Source organism: Schistocerca cancellata, chromosome 2 (assembly GCF_023864275.1).
Source record: "Schistocerca cancellata isolate TAMUIC-IGC-003103 chromosome 2, iqSchCanc2.1, whole genome shotgun sequence".
Lineage (NCBI taxonomy): Eukaryota > Metazoa > Arthropoda > Insecta > Orthoptera > Acrididae > Schistocerca > Schistocerca cancellata.
In genome coordinates, this window is record NC_064627.1 from 920373628 (window position 1) to 920390615 (window position 16988).

The window sequence follows — 16988 nt, forward strand, 5'->3', positions numbered from 1 at the left end:
ACAGCATTTCAGTTTCACCATTGTTATTTCCTATTAAAATTATGTCATTTGCATAGGCCAATATATTTAGTTGTTTATCTGTGATGTTTTCATTTGTTGCTCATTTGGTTTCTCTTATTAATTTTTTTATGACACAGTTGAAGGTCAGTGGAGACAGAGCACCACCTTGCTTCAGTGCAGTTTTGTCCTCAAAACAGTCTGATGAAGATTTGCAGTATGTCACCCTGCTCACTGGCTTCTCCATACATATTTTGACCAGGCTGATGAGTTTCTGAAACCTCTATGTCTATTTACAAGATTACTTGACAATCTTATTTCAACTGCTTCCATAGTAGCACTATCCCAATAGCTGGAAATTTGTGCTAGATTCTCTGTTTTGCTATATTCTATAGGATGACTGGTGCCAAGAAAATTTATTGCAATAGCAAATCTGCTCAGCTCTCAAGTGTCTGTGATTCTTATGCTCTGCACACCACTCCTTCACAGTCCACATGATCTGACAAATGTATGACATGCCACACCTGCAAAGGCATGTGACAGACACCTGCCTTACACAAACCAAAAATCATCATTAATAGAACCAAAGAGGACCATAATCTTAGGTGGAGGCCAGAGACCACATTTCCCATGCGTATTTTCACAAAATATAACCAATCTTGTTGGAAACAATTTCTGCTTATGGCAGAAAGGCTGTAGATCTTGGTGCCAACTCTATTATCATGAGTCACCCTGTGCGCTATTGGTGAATAGCGCAACACATGTATGATTTGTTTTTCACTATATCTGTACTGACGAAAGGTGACTCAACTGTGAACATTGAACACACTGGGAGAAATACAGGTAATTGCTGCTGCTGTTTTACACCCATACTTTTTCAGTGATTGACTCTACGCAGACATGCTGTCTGTTTTTCTGAAAACCATTTTGGTAGTCCTTTAATATGTCCTCAATATAGGAGAGTGAGTCTTTGCAATATTATACAAGAGAGTCCTTTGTACACTGTGACTAGTATGGATATTCCACTAATTCCTACAGTTCCGTTTATCTCCTTTATTGTGTATAGAGACAAAGACTGATTCCTTCCATTCACCAGCACTTTTTCATCTTGCCAAATTTTAAGAATAGGATGAAACATTTTCTCATTAACTTTATTATTGCATATTTCAGTAATTTCACTGGTATTCTTTCACTTCTAGCCACTTTGTGGTTTTTCAGTTTCTTCTGACTGCTGGTTACTACTTTGTATATTGAGTCATTTGCAAGAAGTTCAGCTATAGTAGGGCAAGTTTTCTTTAGGTTGTTTTCTGGTTCAAGGCAGTCCAGTAAGTTATCAAAATATTCTTTCCAGGTCTGTGATCCAACCATAATGTTTCCACTGATTTAAAGAGCTGCTGCCTGCAGTTGACATTTCCTGGTATTATTTACAATGCCATATACATTGTGGATGTTGCTTTCTTTCTGGTTGTTCTCAGAACTCTGTGGTGTGCTTCGGGTACAGCTTTTTTTATTTCCTTTTCGTAAGGTCCTCCTTGTTTCTGTATGCATCCTGACACAATTATAGTAATTAAATATCTATGTGTAACACTGCAAAGAAAATGAAATGAAACGAGTGTGTAATGTCAGTAGTAGGGAAGGTGAATCTTAGACTTTGGTTTATTGGGAGGATTTTATGAAAGAGTAGTTTATGTGTAAAGGAGATCACATATAGAACACATGTGCAACCCATTCTTGACTACTGGTTGAATATTTTGGTTCCAACCAGGTCGAATTAAAACAAGGCACTGTAACAGTTCAGAAGCATGCTGCTGAATTTGTTACTGGCAAGTCTGATCAATGTACAACTGTTAATGAGGCATCTCCATCACTCAAATGGAAATCGTTGGATGGAGATGACGTGATTTTCATGAAACGCCATTGAGAAAATTTTGGGAATTGGCAGACTGCAAAAACGATTCTACTGCCACCAATGTACGTTATTCATATGATCCGTTAAGACATGGTAAGAATAATTACGACTTGTACAGGAGCATATAGACAATCCTTTTTCCTCACTTCATGTACAAGTGGAACATGACAGGAAACTAGTGGCAGTGGTACAAGGTACCCACAACGAATACAGCTTGCTGGCTTGTAGAGTATGTATGTAGACGTAGACGATTTATATGTAACAAGAGCAACAGTAGGCCCAGTATTGGTCTCTGTGGTACACCTGCAATGATATTCCCTTTTGTGAAGGAACTGTTTTAATGTAAACACTTCCTGAGTTTCTTAATGCAACACTCTGCATCGTTTTATAGTTGTTTTTAGTACAATTCCAAGTTACTTGCATAACCAGTCAATTATAACTGCGACATTTCCTGACTGGCTAAAATATGCAGATGTTAAGCCTCTATTCAAGAAAGGGGATAAAAAGATACCATCAAAGTACAGACTGATTTCACTTTTTGCAGCATTCTCAAAAATTTTAGAAAAGTAATGTACAGGCAGCTTCTCAACCATCTGACCACAAATAACATATTATCAAGAACACAGTTTGAATTTCTGAAGGATTCTGATATCGAGAAGGCTATTTACACCTACAGTGAAAATGTAATTAATTCATTAAATAACAAATTACAAGCAGCAGGTATCTTCTGTGATTTGTCAAAGACATTCGATTGTGTGAATCACAACATCCTTTTAAATAAATTAGAATTCTATGGTGTCATGGGCAGTGCTGAAAAATGGTTCAAGTCATACCTCACAAACAGGAAACAAATGGTGTCAGTGCAAGGGACTAGGGAATTAAGTCATCAATCATCAGAATGGGAAGAAATTACATGTGTCCCACAAGGATCCATCTTAGGGCCATTGCTTTTTTGTGTTCATTAATGATCTCTCATCGGTTACACTGAGAAAAGCAGAGTTCCTTTTGTTTGCAGATGACAAGTATTGCAATAAATAGTATGTCGAGTGTAGTTCTAGAAAGATCTGCTAATGATATTTTCATGGATATTAATAAACGGTTTAAAGCCAACTCACTGACATTAAACTTCGAAAAGACTCACTATATGCAATTCAGAACCTGTAAGAGGTTTCCACCCAGCATATGCATAAAGTATAAAGAAGAGCAGATAGAAGTTGACAGTCAAATTCCTGGGATTACAACTTGATAAATTCAGTTGGGAGCAGCACACCACAGAACTGCAGAAACGCCTTAACAAATCTGTATTTGCAATTCGAGTATTAGCAGACATAGGCGACATAAAAATGAAAAAGCTTGCGTACTTTCGTTCCATAATGTCATATGGTATAATATTTTGGGGTAACTCTTCAAGTCAAAGAAAAGTTTTCGGAGTCCAAAAACGTGTAATACGTATTATTTGTGGAGTAAATTCACGGACGTCCTGTAGAAACCTCTTCAAAGAACTGGGTATACTAACTACTGCCTCTCAGTATATTTACTCCTTAATGAAATTTGTCCTAAATAATATATCTCTTTTTCCAACAAATAGCTCAGTTCATACATACAATACCAGGAACAAAAATGATCTGCACAAGGACTTAAAAGCACTTACTTTAGTTCAAAAAGGGGTCCACTACTCAGGAGCACTCATCTTCAATAATTTGCCAGCAAACATAACAAATTTAGTTACAAATAAAGATCAGCTTAAAAGGAGCCTGAAAGACTCGTGGTCAACTACTCCTACTCCATTGACGAATTTTTTAATAGAAACAAATGATGTATTGTATATATTCATACTATTAGTATTGTTATTTCAGCATAAAACAATGACATGTTCCACATCCACGAGGAGCTCCTCAGCACGGATCTATGGAATGAAAAACTAATCTAATCTCAAAGCACGTGTATGCGTGTACCGCCAGCAATGCCATCTCTCTACTTTTTCTCTGTCTGCACAAACCGCTATCGTTCGTGGATCTGAGTATAGTTGAATATGAAAATCAGTTACCAACAGGATTTCACATACATCTGTAGGAGAATACTGCAAACTGCACAATAAAACGCTTTAGATAAAGCACAGAAAATACCAGTTGGCAATATTCCCTTGCTTAAAGTCTGTAGAATCTGCTTCGTGAACTGAAAAAACAGAATATTCTACGGAGGGAGCTTTTTGAAATCCAAACCGAAATTAACGAAGAATCTGATTTTGAGAGACGTGTGATTTGGTCCTCGCACACTGCACTTACCGTCCTTGAGCAGCTGGGAGACGTTGGAGCGCGAGAGGAAGTCCCTGAAGACACGGACGCCGCTCTTGAGGAATGAGAGCACGTGGCTGACGTTCTCGAGGAAGGTGGAGTTGGCGTCATGGCCGGGCGCCGGCGCAGTGGGGGCTGCTGGGGGCGCCGTCACCTTGACGAGCGACTGCGCGGCAGGCGGCGCCGCCTCCGCCTGCAGGTCCTCCGGGAAGAGGTAGCCGTCCACCACCACCAGGATGCCGCCGGGCACGTCCACGCGCTCCAGCACCACTCGCGCGCCGTTCGCGTACTGCGTGCCTGTGTAGCGTTGCTTTACATTAATCCTACTCCATGGGTCCCGTCCGGAAGGGGTTCTGCGAAATCGAAACTAATCAAAGTTTACTTTTCATCCGTATCCAATGGAACGAAATGACCTACCGCTATGGGAGATTGTCGTCTTACAGCCCTAATGTTAATTATGGAAGAAGATAGCGAACAAAGTTCTTTAATTCATATGTACAGGGTAATTACAAATGATTGAAGCGATTTCACAGCTCTACAATAACTATTATTTGAGATATTTTCACACATACAAAAACTCAAAACGTTTTTTTAGGCATTCACAAATGTTCGATATGTGCCCCTTTAGTGATTCGGCAGACATCAAGCCGATAATCAAGTTCCTCCCCAATGAGTTCGAAAGCATCGTTGATGCGAGCTCGCAGTTCTGGCACGTTTCTTGGTAGAGGAGGTTTAAAACTGAATCTTTCACATAACCCCACAGAAAGAAATCGCATGGGGTTGAGTCGGGACAGCGTGGAGGCCGTGACATGAATTGCTGATCATGATCTCCACAACCACCGATCCATCGGTTTTCCAATCTCCTGTTTAAGAAATGCCGAACATCATGATTGAAGTGCGGTGGAGCACCATCCTGTTGAAAGATGAAGTCGGCGCTGTCGGTCTCCAGTTGTGGCATGAGCCAATTTTCCAGCATGTCCAGATACACGTGTCCCGTAACGTTTTTTTCGCAGAAGAAAAAGGGGCTGTAAACTTTAAACCGTGAGATTGCACAAAACACGTTAACTTTTGGTGAATTGCCAATTTGCTGCACGAATGCGTGATGATTCTCTACCGCCCAGATTCGCACATTGTGCCTGTTCATTTCACCATTAAGAAAAAATGTTGCTTCATCACTGAAAACAAGTTTCGCACTGAACGCATCCTCTTCCATGAGCTGTTGCAACTGCGCCGAAAATTCAAAGCGTGTGACTGTCATCGGGTGCCAGGGCTTGTAGCAATTGTAAACGGTAAGGCTTCTGCTTTAGCCTTTTCCGTAAGATTTTCCAAACCGTCGGCTGTGGTACGTTTAGCTCCCTGCTTGCTTTATTCGTCGACTTCCGCGGGCTGCGCGTGAAACTTGCCCGCACGCGTTCAACCGTTTCTTCGCTCACTGCAGGCCGATCCGTTGATTTCCCCTTATAGAGGCATCCAGAAGCTTTAAACTGCGCATACCATCGCCGAATGGAGTTAGCAGTTGGTGGATCTTTGTTGAACTTCGTCCTGAAGTGTCGTTGCACTGTTATGACTGACTGATGTGAGTGCATTTCGAGCACGACATACGCTTTCTCGGCTCCTGTCGCCATTTTGTCTCACTGCGCTCTCGAGCGCTCTGGCGGCAGAAACCTGAAGTGCGGCTTCAGCCGAACAAAACTTTATGAGTTTTTCTACGTATCTGTAGTGTGTCGTGACCATATGTCAATGAATGGAGCTCCAGTGAATTTATGAAATCGCTTCAATCATTTGTAATAGCCCTGTATGTGGTGTGTTTTTTCGGACATGGCCACAGCAATAGACATGCCCCCCTCCCCCCCCCCCCCCCCCACACACACACACTGAAAAGCCAAACGAACTGGTACATTTGCCTAATATCGTGTAGGGCCCCCACACGCACGCAGTAGTGCCGCAACACGACGTTGCATGGACTCAACAACGTCTGAAGTAGTGCAGGAGGGAATCGACACCATAAATCCGAAAGAGTACTAGGGAATGGAGTTCTCTCCTGAACAGCACGTTGCAAGGCATCCCAGATATGCTCAATAATATTCTCTAGATTATCACACAGATGACAAAATGGTAGATATCTAAATAGATGGCAGAGGGATAGAAAAACAATTAAAATCGCTCAAAAGAGGAAAGGCCGCTGGACCTGTTGGGATATCACTTTGATTTTACGCAGAGTACGCGAAGGAACGTGCCCCCCTTCTTGCAGCGGTGTACCGTAGGTCTCTAGAAGAGCGTAGCGTTCCAAAGGATTGGAAAAGGGCACAGGTCATCCCCGCTTCCAAGAAGGGACGTCGAACAGATGTGCTGAACTATAGACCTGTATCTCTAACGTCGATCAGTTGTAGAATTTTGGAACAGGTATTATGTTCGAGTATAATGACTAGAAATCTACTCTGTAGGAGTCAGCATGGGTTTCCAAAAAGACGATCGTGTGAAACCCAGCTCGCGCTATTCGTCCACGAGACTCAGAGGGCCATAGACACGGGTTCTCAAGTAGATGCCGTGTTTCTTGACTTCCGCAAGGCGTTTAATACAGTTCCCCACAGTAGTTTAATGAACAAAGTAAGAGCATATGGACTATGACAAATTGTGTGATTGGATTGAAGAGTTCCTAGATAACAGAACGCAGCTTGTCATTCTCAATGGAGAGAAGTAAGAGTGATTTTAGATGTGCCGCAGGGGAGTGGCGTAGGACCGTTGCTATTCACAATATACATAAATGACCTTGTGGATAACATCGGAAGTTCACTGAAGCTTTTGGCGGACGATACTGTAGTTTCATTGTAGACAAGTGTAATGTGCTGCGAATACATAGAAAGAAAGATCCTTTATCATTTAGCTACAATATAGCAGGTCAGCAACTGGAAGCAGTTAATTCCATAAATTATCTGGGAGTAGGCATTAGGAGTGATTTAAAGCGGAATGACCATATAAAATTAATCGTCGGTAAAGCAGATGCCAGACAGATTCCATGGAATAATCCTAAGGATATGCAGGCCGAAAACGAAGTATGTTACAGTGCACTTGTTCACCCAGTGCTTGAATACTGTTCGGTGTGGGATCCGTACCAGATAGAGTTGGTAGAAGAGATAGGGAAGATCCAACGCAGAGCAGCGCGCTTCGTTACAGGATCATTTAGTAATAGCGAAAGCGTTACGGAGATGACAAACTCCAGTGAAGACACTGAAAGAGAGACGCTCAGTAGTTCGGTAGGGGCTTTTGTTGAAGTTTCGAGAACATACCTTCACCGAGGAGTCAAGCAGTATATTGCTCCCTCCTACTTATATCTCGCAAAGAGACCATGAGGATAAAATCAGAGAGATTAGAGCCCACACAGAGGCACAGCGACAATCTTTCTTCCACGAACAATACGAGACTGGAATAGAAGGGAGAACCGATAGAGGTAGTCAAGGTACCCTCCGCCACACACCGCCAGGTGGCTTGTGGAGTATGGATGTAGATATAGATGGAGATAATGTTCATGTCCGGAGAGTTCAGTGGCCAGCGAAAGTGTTTAAACTCAGAAGAGTGTTCCTGGAACAATTCTGGACGTGTGAGGTATCGCACTGTCCTGCTGGAATTTCCCAAGTCCGTCGGAATGCACAATGGACATGAATGGATGCAGGTGATCAGACAGGAAGCTTACGTACGTGTGAACTGTCAGAGACGTATCTATACACGTTAGGGGTCCCATATCACTCCCACTGCACACGCTCCACACCATTACAGAGCCTCCACCAGCTTGAACAGTGCGCTGCTGAAACGCAGGGCCCATAGATTCATGAGGTTATCTCCATATGCATACACGTCCATCCGCTTGATAAAATATGAAACGAGACTCGTCCGATTAGGCAACATGTTTGAAGTCATCAACATTCCAAAGTCGGTGTTGACGGGCTCAGGCGAGGCGTAAAGCTTTGTGTCAATTCTGTCATCAAGGGTACAGGAGTGGTCCTTCACCTCCGAAAGCCTACATCGATAATGTTTCGTAGAATGGTTTGCAAGCGCACACTTGTTGATGGCCCAGCAATGAAATCTGCGGAAGTCTTTCTGCAGCAGACGGCAGGCTATGACGGAGAGCAGTTCTGTGCTCTGCCAGCTGGTGATGTTTTCAGAAGATATGTAGTCACTACCACAGCAACATGACATGCTTCAAACATCTCAAGCATCTTCGCAACTTCAGGAAATATATGTGAGACAATTGTGCAACTGAACAGCTTTATCCTTTGGCTACAGACGGCGATGGATCTTGCCAATCATCGATTAATAGTTCCAGCCTAGATGATGTTTCGTTGATTATATAAAACGATTTGTTTCTGGTGACTAATATCCTGTGGCTTGTGACTGTTTCTCTTAACCTTGTTAACACATTTGATTGCCCTCCAATATGTTAATGGTGAAACCTTATGGGCGCATTTCTACGACTGCTTAGCGCTGCAAGAATGTAGTTTTAATGGCAACAGACTTTTAAAGATATTTGTGTCGTGAATGCCATTTTGGAGGATTTTATTTTTGTTTGGCTTATAACTGTACCTCAGGGAATTTTTGAGACTATTTTGCTCTTCATATTACAGCTTAAAATACGTAGATCAAATGAAGGATCACCTGAAAAAACAAAGCCTTCACGGAAAAGGTAACTAAATATTGATCAGTTCATTTTGTTTTTAGTGAGCAAAAATAACTAGGGTCACAAGCGCCCCTTTCAGAACTGTAGTACACGAAGAGAAAGAGAGGAGTTAAAAACGACTACACATTAATACCAATCGACGGAAGAGAAGATAGCTAAAAACAGGGACGTGGGGAAAGGTCTATAAAATGCACCATAGTGAAACGGAGGTCCTGAACTAAAGATTAAATGTCCTTCACCATATTGCTACGACGAATAAAAAATGAAACGCGGTCGACAGCCCGCGCGTCGTTCGCTGAAACAGCCGATAACTCAGACGGCAAACACGAAAGAGAATGTACATGGTTAAAAAAGGGGCATTCACTCAGGAAATGGCGGACCATCAATGGTTAAGCGCAATGAGCACAAAGTGGTGGGGGAACACCACTTAACGAATTTATATGGCTAAAAAGACGGTGCCCGATACAGCTGAAATGATTTCACGGCAAGAGGGCCGAGAGGAGATCGTCCATGCCACTGGGAGAGGCTTGATAACCCGGAGCTTGTTGCCATGAAGGGAGGACCAGTGGTGACGCCAAAATGACACCACCTGCTGACAGACGGCAATGCAGACATCATTGGAGGTGACGTAAGAACTAGTGGGCTGAGGTACGAGGACTGCAACCTTGGCAGCAGCATCAGCGGTTTCGTTTCCTCTCAGACCGACGTGACCAGAAAACCACATAAACATCACACTGGCTCCATCAAGACTGGGCAAGTGACAGCTTTTCTGGACTTGTTGCACTTGGGATGGATGGTGTACAGCACACACGGGCTTTGAAGGGCACAGAGAGTGAGCAGATGACGCAATTGAAAAGCGTGTATCGACAGATGTACTGCGTGCCCTGATGCAGGGCGAAGAGGGCTGCTGTAAATGGTGAGCAGTATTTCGGAAGCTGATACCAATAAACGTTAGTGTCAGTGACAAAGGCACACCCGACACCGCAGTGAGTCCGAGAACCATCATTGTACACAAAGGCACTATCGCGAAGCTCCGTGCGAAGCTCCGTGCGAAGCTCCGTGCGAAGCTCCGTGCGAAGCTCCGTGCGAAGCTCCGTGCGAAGCTCCGTGCGAAGCTCCGTGCGAAGCTCCGTGCGAAGCTCCGTGCGAAGCTCCGTGCGAAGCTCCGTGCGAAGCTCCGTGCGAAGCTCCGTGCGAAGCTCCGTGCGAAGCTCCGTGCGAAGCTCCGTGCGAAGCTCCGTGCGAAGCTCCGTGCGAAGCTCCGTGCGAAGCTCCGTGCGAAGCTCCGTGCGAAGCTCCGTGCGAAGCTCCGTGCGAAGCTCCGTGCGAAGCTCCGTGCGAAGCTCCGTGCGAAGCTCCGTGCGAAGCTCCGTGCGAAGCTCGTGAAACTAAAGGCACTGGAGCGGGGCTTGAGTAGTGTCCTTAGGAAGCGATTGAAGGCCAAGGTGAACACGGGCCGCCGTACGAAGCCAATGTGGTGAAGGGTACACACCCATCGAGAAAGTGGCAGGTAGCTGCCGGAGCAAGAGGTAAAAGCGAACTCCAGGAGGTAACAGGAGAGGGAGTCGCCCCATGCTGGTGATCAAAGAAGTCATAAGACGGGTGACAATGCATGGCAGACAAACGGCGCGCTTATCTGCTGAGAAGAAAGTCACGGCGGTAGGACGGCGGTAGCTTGCCAACTTTCGCATACAGGCTCTCGTCTGGACTAGTGTAATAGGCGCCAGTGGCCAAACGGATGCCACGATGGTGGCTAGTATTGAGACGGCGTAAGAGGGACGGACGAGCAGATGCATACACGAAATACCCATAGTCTAGTTTCGGACGGGCAAGGGACCGGTACAAACTGAGGAGGATAGTTCGATCTGCTCCCCAGGAAGTACCACTGAGAAGACGTAGGATACTGCATTCAGCGGGCCGCCAGGTAAGACACGTGGGAGGACCAAGAAAGTTCTACCGAGTACGAGCCCCAGGGATTTCGTAGTTTCAACGAACGGAAGAGCAACAGGCCTAAGATATACATACGCTGGAAGAAACCAATTGCGCCGCCATAAATTCATACAAACGGTTTTGTCGGTGGAAAAACGAAAGCCATTGTTGATGGCCAGTGAGTAAAGACGATCGAGATGTCGCTGAAGATGCCACTCAATAAGACAGGTCCGTGAAGAACTGCAATAGATGGCAAAATCGTGAAGGAAAACTGAGCTGAAGATGTCGCGCGGGAGACAGGCCACAATGGAGTTAATGGCGGTAGCAAAGAGGACGGAACCCTGAGGCGCACCGTTTTCCTGAATAAAGGCGTCCGACAAGGCAGAACACACACGTACCTTGAAAACTCTGTCTTTTAAAAATTCCTGAAGTAAACTAGGCATCCAGTCACAGATGTCCCCATGTAGAGACTACGGATGATACTACTCTTTCAGCATGTGTTGTAGAATTTCTCCAAATCTAAAAACACGGCCACAGTCTGGGATTTCCGTAGAAAACCATTCATGACGTTGGTGGACAAACAGCAGAACGGCGCGCTCGAAATCTACACTGTGCATTGGTTAGTAAATTGTCAGACTCGAGCCACAATACCAGCCAGGCATGAATCATGCATTCCATCACTTTGCAACCACAGCTGGTGAGAGAAATGGGGTGGTAGTTAGAAGCAAGGTGTTTATCCTTACCAGGCTTAGGTATGGATATGACAGTGGCTTCACGCCAGCGTCTGGGAAACGTGCCCTCTGCCCAGATGCGGTCGTGCATATGAAGGAGAAAGTGCATGCCCAGAAGAGGAAGGTGCTGCAACATCTGAATGTAAACATCGACTGGCCATGGGGCGGAGGACCTGGATGTAGTGAGAGCATTACCTAGCTCCATCTGGATGTAGTGAGAGCATTATCTATAGCTCCCTCATAGTAAAGGCGGTACCGTAGCACTCATGATTCTGAGAAGTGAAGGGTATCACCTGAGCCGCCTCCACTAGTTTCCCGTGGAGGAAGGTAGGGTGATGGTAGGAGCAGCTCGAAATCTGCGCAAAATGACGGACAAAGATGTTGGAGATAGCAGTAGGGTCCACCGAGACATAGTCTGCTAGTGTCACGCCGGAAATTGGGGACAGGACCTTGGTCCCAGAGAGATATTGGAGGTTGGCCAACACGATGGAAGAGGGAGTGGAACTGTTAAAAGAACTAGTGAATTAAATCCGGCTAGCTTTTTTGCTATTCCGAAGAACGCGACGACATTGTGCATGCAACTGTTTACAATGAATGCAGTGTGCCATTGTAGGACGACTGTTTAAAACGTGGAGAGCATTTCTCCTCGTGCGAACTGCGTCGCGGCACGCCTCAGTCCACCAAGGGACTGGGACAGGCCGAGGTAAAGAGGAAGTGCGAGGAATGGAACATTCTGCGGTGGAAAGAATAACGTTTGCAAGATATTCTATCTGGTCATCACAACTGGGGAAATGTTCGTCGATGGTCACCTGGAGGTGTAAAGTCTCCAGTCGGCTAATTGGGTGTGCATGTAGGTGGGGTAGCAGTCAGCAGACGGATATCACGCAGGAAATGGCCGCTCGAGTAGTTTTAAGAGAGAATGGAACCCTCGAGACGACGGGAAAGCTGGGCAGTGCAGAAGGACAGGTCCAAATGGGAATACTTGTGTGTGGAGTCTGAAACGAACGTGGGTACTCCATTGTTAAGGCAGAGGAGATTAAGTTGATTGAGAAGGTCAGCCAAGAGAGCGTCTCTGACAGGTTCTGAGAGAACCCCAAAGGGGATGGTGCCCATTGAAGTCACTGAGCAGCAGAAAGGAGTGAGGTAGCTGCCCAATAAGCTGGAGGAAGTCTGCCCTGGTGACATCAAATGATGGAGGGATGTAAACAGTACAAAGGGAATTTATCAAGTGAGGAAGGAAAAGGTGAACTGCAACAGCTTGAAGGTGGGTAGTCAGGGATATGGGATGACTATGATCATCATCCCATAGGAGCAGCATGACTCCCCCATAAGATGGAATGCCGTCCTCAGGGAGGGAGGAGGGGAGGAGGTCAAAACTGACTGGGAAGGAAAGTGAGGGCTCAAAGTGGTCGCGAGGACGCAATTTTGTTTCCTGGAGGCAGAGAACAAGTGGACGGAAAGATTCTAAGAGCAGCCATAAATTCTCTCTGTTTGATCGAAGGCCACAAACATTTCACTGGAGGATGGTCATAACGAGAAAAGGGGAGGAGGGAAAAAATGAAAGAGTGTCACCTCGGGAGCTGCCGAGTGCCAGCCTTCAAAGACTGCTACAGGGCGCCGAGGCTGGAACACCTAGTCCATGAGATCTACAGGGGCGTCGGCATTCTCCCTCTGTTGGTCTGCGGAGTCCAGGGCAGAAAAACGGTTGGCGGTGCACACTGGCGACACGGAAGTTGACTGGGCGAGGATGTCACCTGGCGACACTGTCGAAGAAGGTCTCCGAGTTGGCGAAGAAGGAGACCATTTGCCTTTGTTTGGCTTCTTGGAGCCTTTCCTGTTGGCAGAGGAAGACTCAAATGTTTGTTGGCTGGAGGGACGTAGGAGTACTATTCCTGTCCTTTCTGGCCTGCCAGTTGTGTATGTAACTTCACCCCAAGAGAAAAATGTTTGGTGGCTTGTTGCACAGCTGGACGAGGATACAGTGATGCTACCATGACACTAGGCGATTTCAGCTATTTCACGACCGCAGTGATTAATTTGAGGTCGCAAGTCTGCGTGGATATGTCTTCATGGAGCGAGATGTAGAAAGAACAGTACTGTAAGTGCCAGATGGTAGAATGCAGGGTTTAGAGTAGTCAATGATTTGCGAGCAACCGGGTAAGGCACTTTTTCCTTTAACCAGATCTCCTGGACAGCCCGCTCATCGAGATACATAGGAAAATCTCGAGAGGTGGCAGCATGGTCGCCATTCCAGTTGATAGAGCGGAGGGAAGGAGGCGGAAAATCACTCTCATGCACATCCTACCACAGGTTACACATTCAGCCAAGTGTCGACAAGACATTTGAGTGTGGTTGAAACGATGACACTGGTAGCAGCGCATCGGGTTTTGGAATGTATGTTCACACTATGATGACTTCATAGCCTGCTTTGAGCTTGGATGGAAGCATCACTATCAAAGATGAGAGAACGAGTGAGTGTGGGCACTGAATATTCATCTACCTTTCTCAATGCCTGGTGGACAGCAATGGCACCCGCATCAGAGAGACGCATTTGGATTTCTGCCACGGTCAGACCATCGATCAACCTAGTGTAAAGAACACCACCGCAGGAATTCAGAGTTCTATGGGCCTTGACACAATGGAGAAGCGAAGCTGCAGATATTTGTTGTACTTCAGAATCAGTAGTAGTCTCCAAAAGCCGGCGAAAATGAGAGCAGGGTTTCACAAGGTCGTCAATTGTATCAACGCCTTTCTGAATAACAAACGGATCCACCGCTGCAAAGGATTGACTGTCTTCAGTAAGTGAAGCCACAGGGAACCGTTGTGCACCTGGGAGGATCTTGGAATCGAGAGCTTCATACCGTCTACGTTTGGTAGACGTGGACTGTGAAGATCATGATTGGCTCATTGCGAGAAAATCCCCTTGATTGCCAGCATCTCCGATGGCGTGCTTCTTCCAACTGGGGGCTCATACACCTTAGGTGATTGTTCACACTTTAGGTCACACCTCCCGAACACCTGACAGAGGGATCAGTCGGTAATTTGGGAAGGTAGCAGCTCAGGCAGTCATCTCTTCTTGGGCCTGGCCTGTACGAGGGGATACGTGCTAACCCTACCTGTCGACTCAGGGCTGGGAATTACGCGTTGCCCAGTCGCCTGTTACACGTCAGACGCATGGGCCAGCCTTCAGGAGCACACAGGTAGGAAGAAGAAAAAGAGGAGACTCAAACGCTGAAGCGCAGGAAGGATAGGAAAGGTGAACGAAGAAAGGGAAAAAGGAATGAAAAACAGTGGCGAGACTGTTCTTATGCCAGCTACTGAAAATGCAGAACACATTCCGAGAAACACCTCAGACATCTACCCCAAGGGAGAGGAAAAGGAACAGCAAGGGGATAAACATGCAGCCTGAAGGGAAAGATGCTGAAAGGCTGGCGACCCATGGTAGTCAAACACAAACCCGCCAAAGAGTGGCGAGCCTCCTGGGTGGTACTTCCACGAGTGCTAGTCCTGCAGTTTCACAGGAGAACTTCTGTGAAGTCTGGAAGGCAGGGGATGAGGTACTGGCAGAAGTAAAGCTGTGAGGATGGATCGTGAGTCATGTTTGGCTGGATCAGTTGGTAGGGCACTTCCCGGATTCGAGTCTTGGTCCGACACCAATTTTAATCTGCTAGCTAATTTTACAGTCAAGATTCTGGATATAATCCCATGTGGTATTGCAGTTGTGGAATGATGATAGATATTTGGACATATGAAGAAGGATACAAAGAACACCAGTGACTAAGCAACTGATCATGTACACAGAGTGTGTGAAAATCATCCACTCGCATCCAAACTGATTACAAGAAGGACTGACGCAATCTTTTTGTCGAAAACTAGGACCAGAAACATTACTGAGTCTCTGAAGCACAGAGGTCTCCCCCACTATCAACGCAGGTCGACTACTTAAATGTCATCAACAATAGATGGGGTGGTGAAGAAAACGTCAGAAAAACCTAGATTCTTGAACTATCTCCAAGGCACATTTTTGTACTTCACATTAACTTATTCAGATGACGTTGGGCCTGATCGTCTAGCAGTAAAGCTCTTGATTGGAAACCAAGAGATCGTGGGATCGAATCACTGTCTGACCATTTATTTTTCAGTTTGTGATTTACCCTAGCTTCCATCTCTCAGTGGTGTGATGAGTCGCCAGAAACGACACATGGTTTGGATTTCACATTAAACTTAAGGTCCCTGTCGCAGATTGGGTAACTAAAGTAGGTTATGGAGATGTTAGTCGCCGAAGTCGCGTCCAACTGAAAGACGACCAGGCCAGTGAGCCACACGAAATAATAATAATAATAATAATAATAATACAGAATACACCAGAAGACATGACAATGCAGCAAAAATAATACATCAACAAATTGCCATACAAAATAAACTAATAAAACAACACGTTCCCACATACAAGTATGCATCACAAAATGTACTGAAGAATGATAAATACAAATTCTACTGGAACAGACCCAATATAACATAAAATAACACCACATAACAAACCTGACATCATACTCATCAATAAAAAGAAGAAATTAACACAACCAATCGAAATATCCATACGCAATACAACAAACATACAGAAGAAAACAGGGGAAAAAATTGAAAAATATATCCAACTGGCTGAGGAAGTCAAGGACATGTGGCATCAGGATAAAGTTGACATTATACCAATTATACTATCAACTACAGGAGTCATACCGCACAATATCAACCAGTAAATCAACGCAATACAGCTTCATCCAAACGTATATATACAACTACAGAAATCTGTATTTATATATGTTCAATTGCCCGAAAGTTCCTAAATGCAATGTAACATATACCGTACAGTTAAAGGGAAGTCACGCTTGATCAAGGTCCGCGTCACTTTCCGTTTTTAACCAGACATAACGTCTGAGAAAAAGAAATAATAATACTAATAATAATAATAATAATAATAATAATAATAATAATCCCCGTGGAGACCCGGGAAAAGAATAGGCCTCCGGTATGTTCTGCCAGTCGTAAAAGGCGACGAAAAGAACAAACCACTAATAGGGCTAACCCCCCTTTTAGTGTGATTACTTGGTTCAGGACAGAACTAAAGCAGCCTCGGACAAGCGCCGTCATGGTCGTGGACGACGCTTGAACCCTATGCCCGCCCACAATGGTAACGACACTGCTAGCCAACTGGAAAATGATTTAAATACAAATAGAGGTGTTTTGCAGGATATGCTTCCTGCAACCACCCTAGAAGGAAAACAAAGAGGATGAGATGGTCAGATGAAGTTAATGGACACCTCATGTTCTGTTATTACCAAGCAACAAACCTAGGAACCAACACAACTGGATACAGATCACAAGTATACACAACATTTATTACCAGATACCAGGAATTAAAATTTTTAACAGAACAACGACTAGCTGATCAGATC

At 45.0% G+C, this 16988-nt stretch overlaps 1 protein-coding gene across 1 annotated transcript in view; it reads right to left on the reverse strand.

Annotated features, from left to right (window-relative positions):
* Positions 1 to 16988, reverse strand: part of LOC126162862 (transforming growth factor-beta-induced protein ig-h3) — a 330320-nt gene that overhangs the window by 24320 nt on the left and 289012 nt on the right. The window contains exon 3 of the mRNA XM_049919639.1: positions 4192 to 4497. Coding sequence (XP_049775596.1) covers positions 4192 to 4497 — 306 coding nt within the window. The remainder of the gene's footprint in view (positions 1 to 4191; positions 4498 to 16988) is intronic.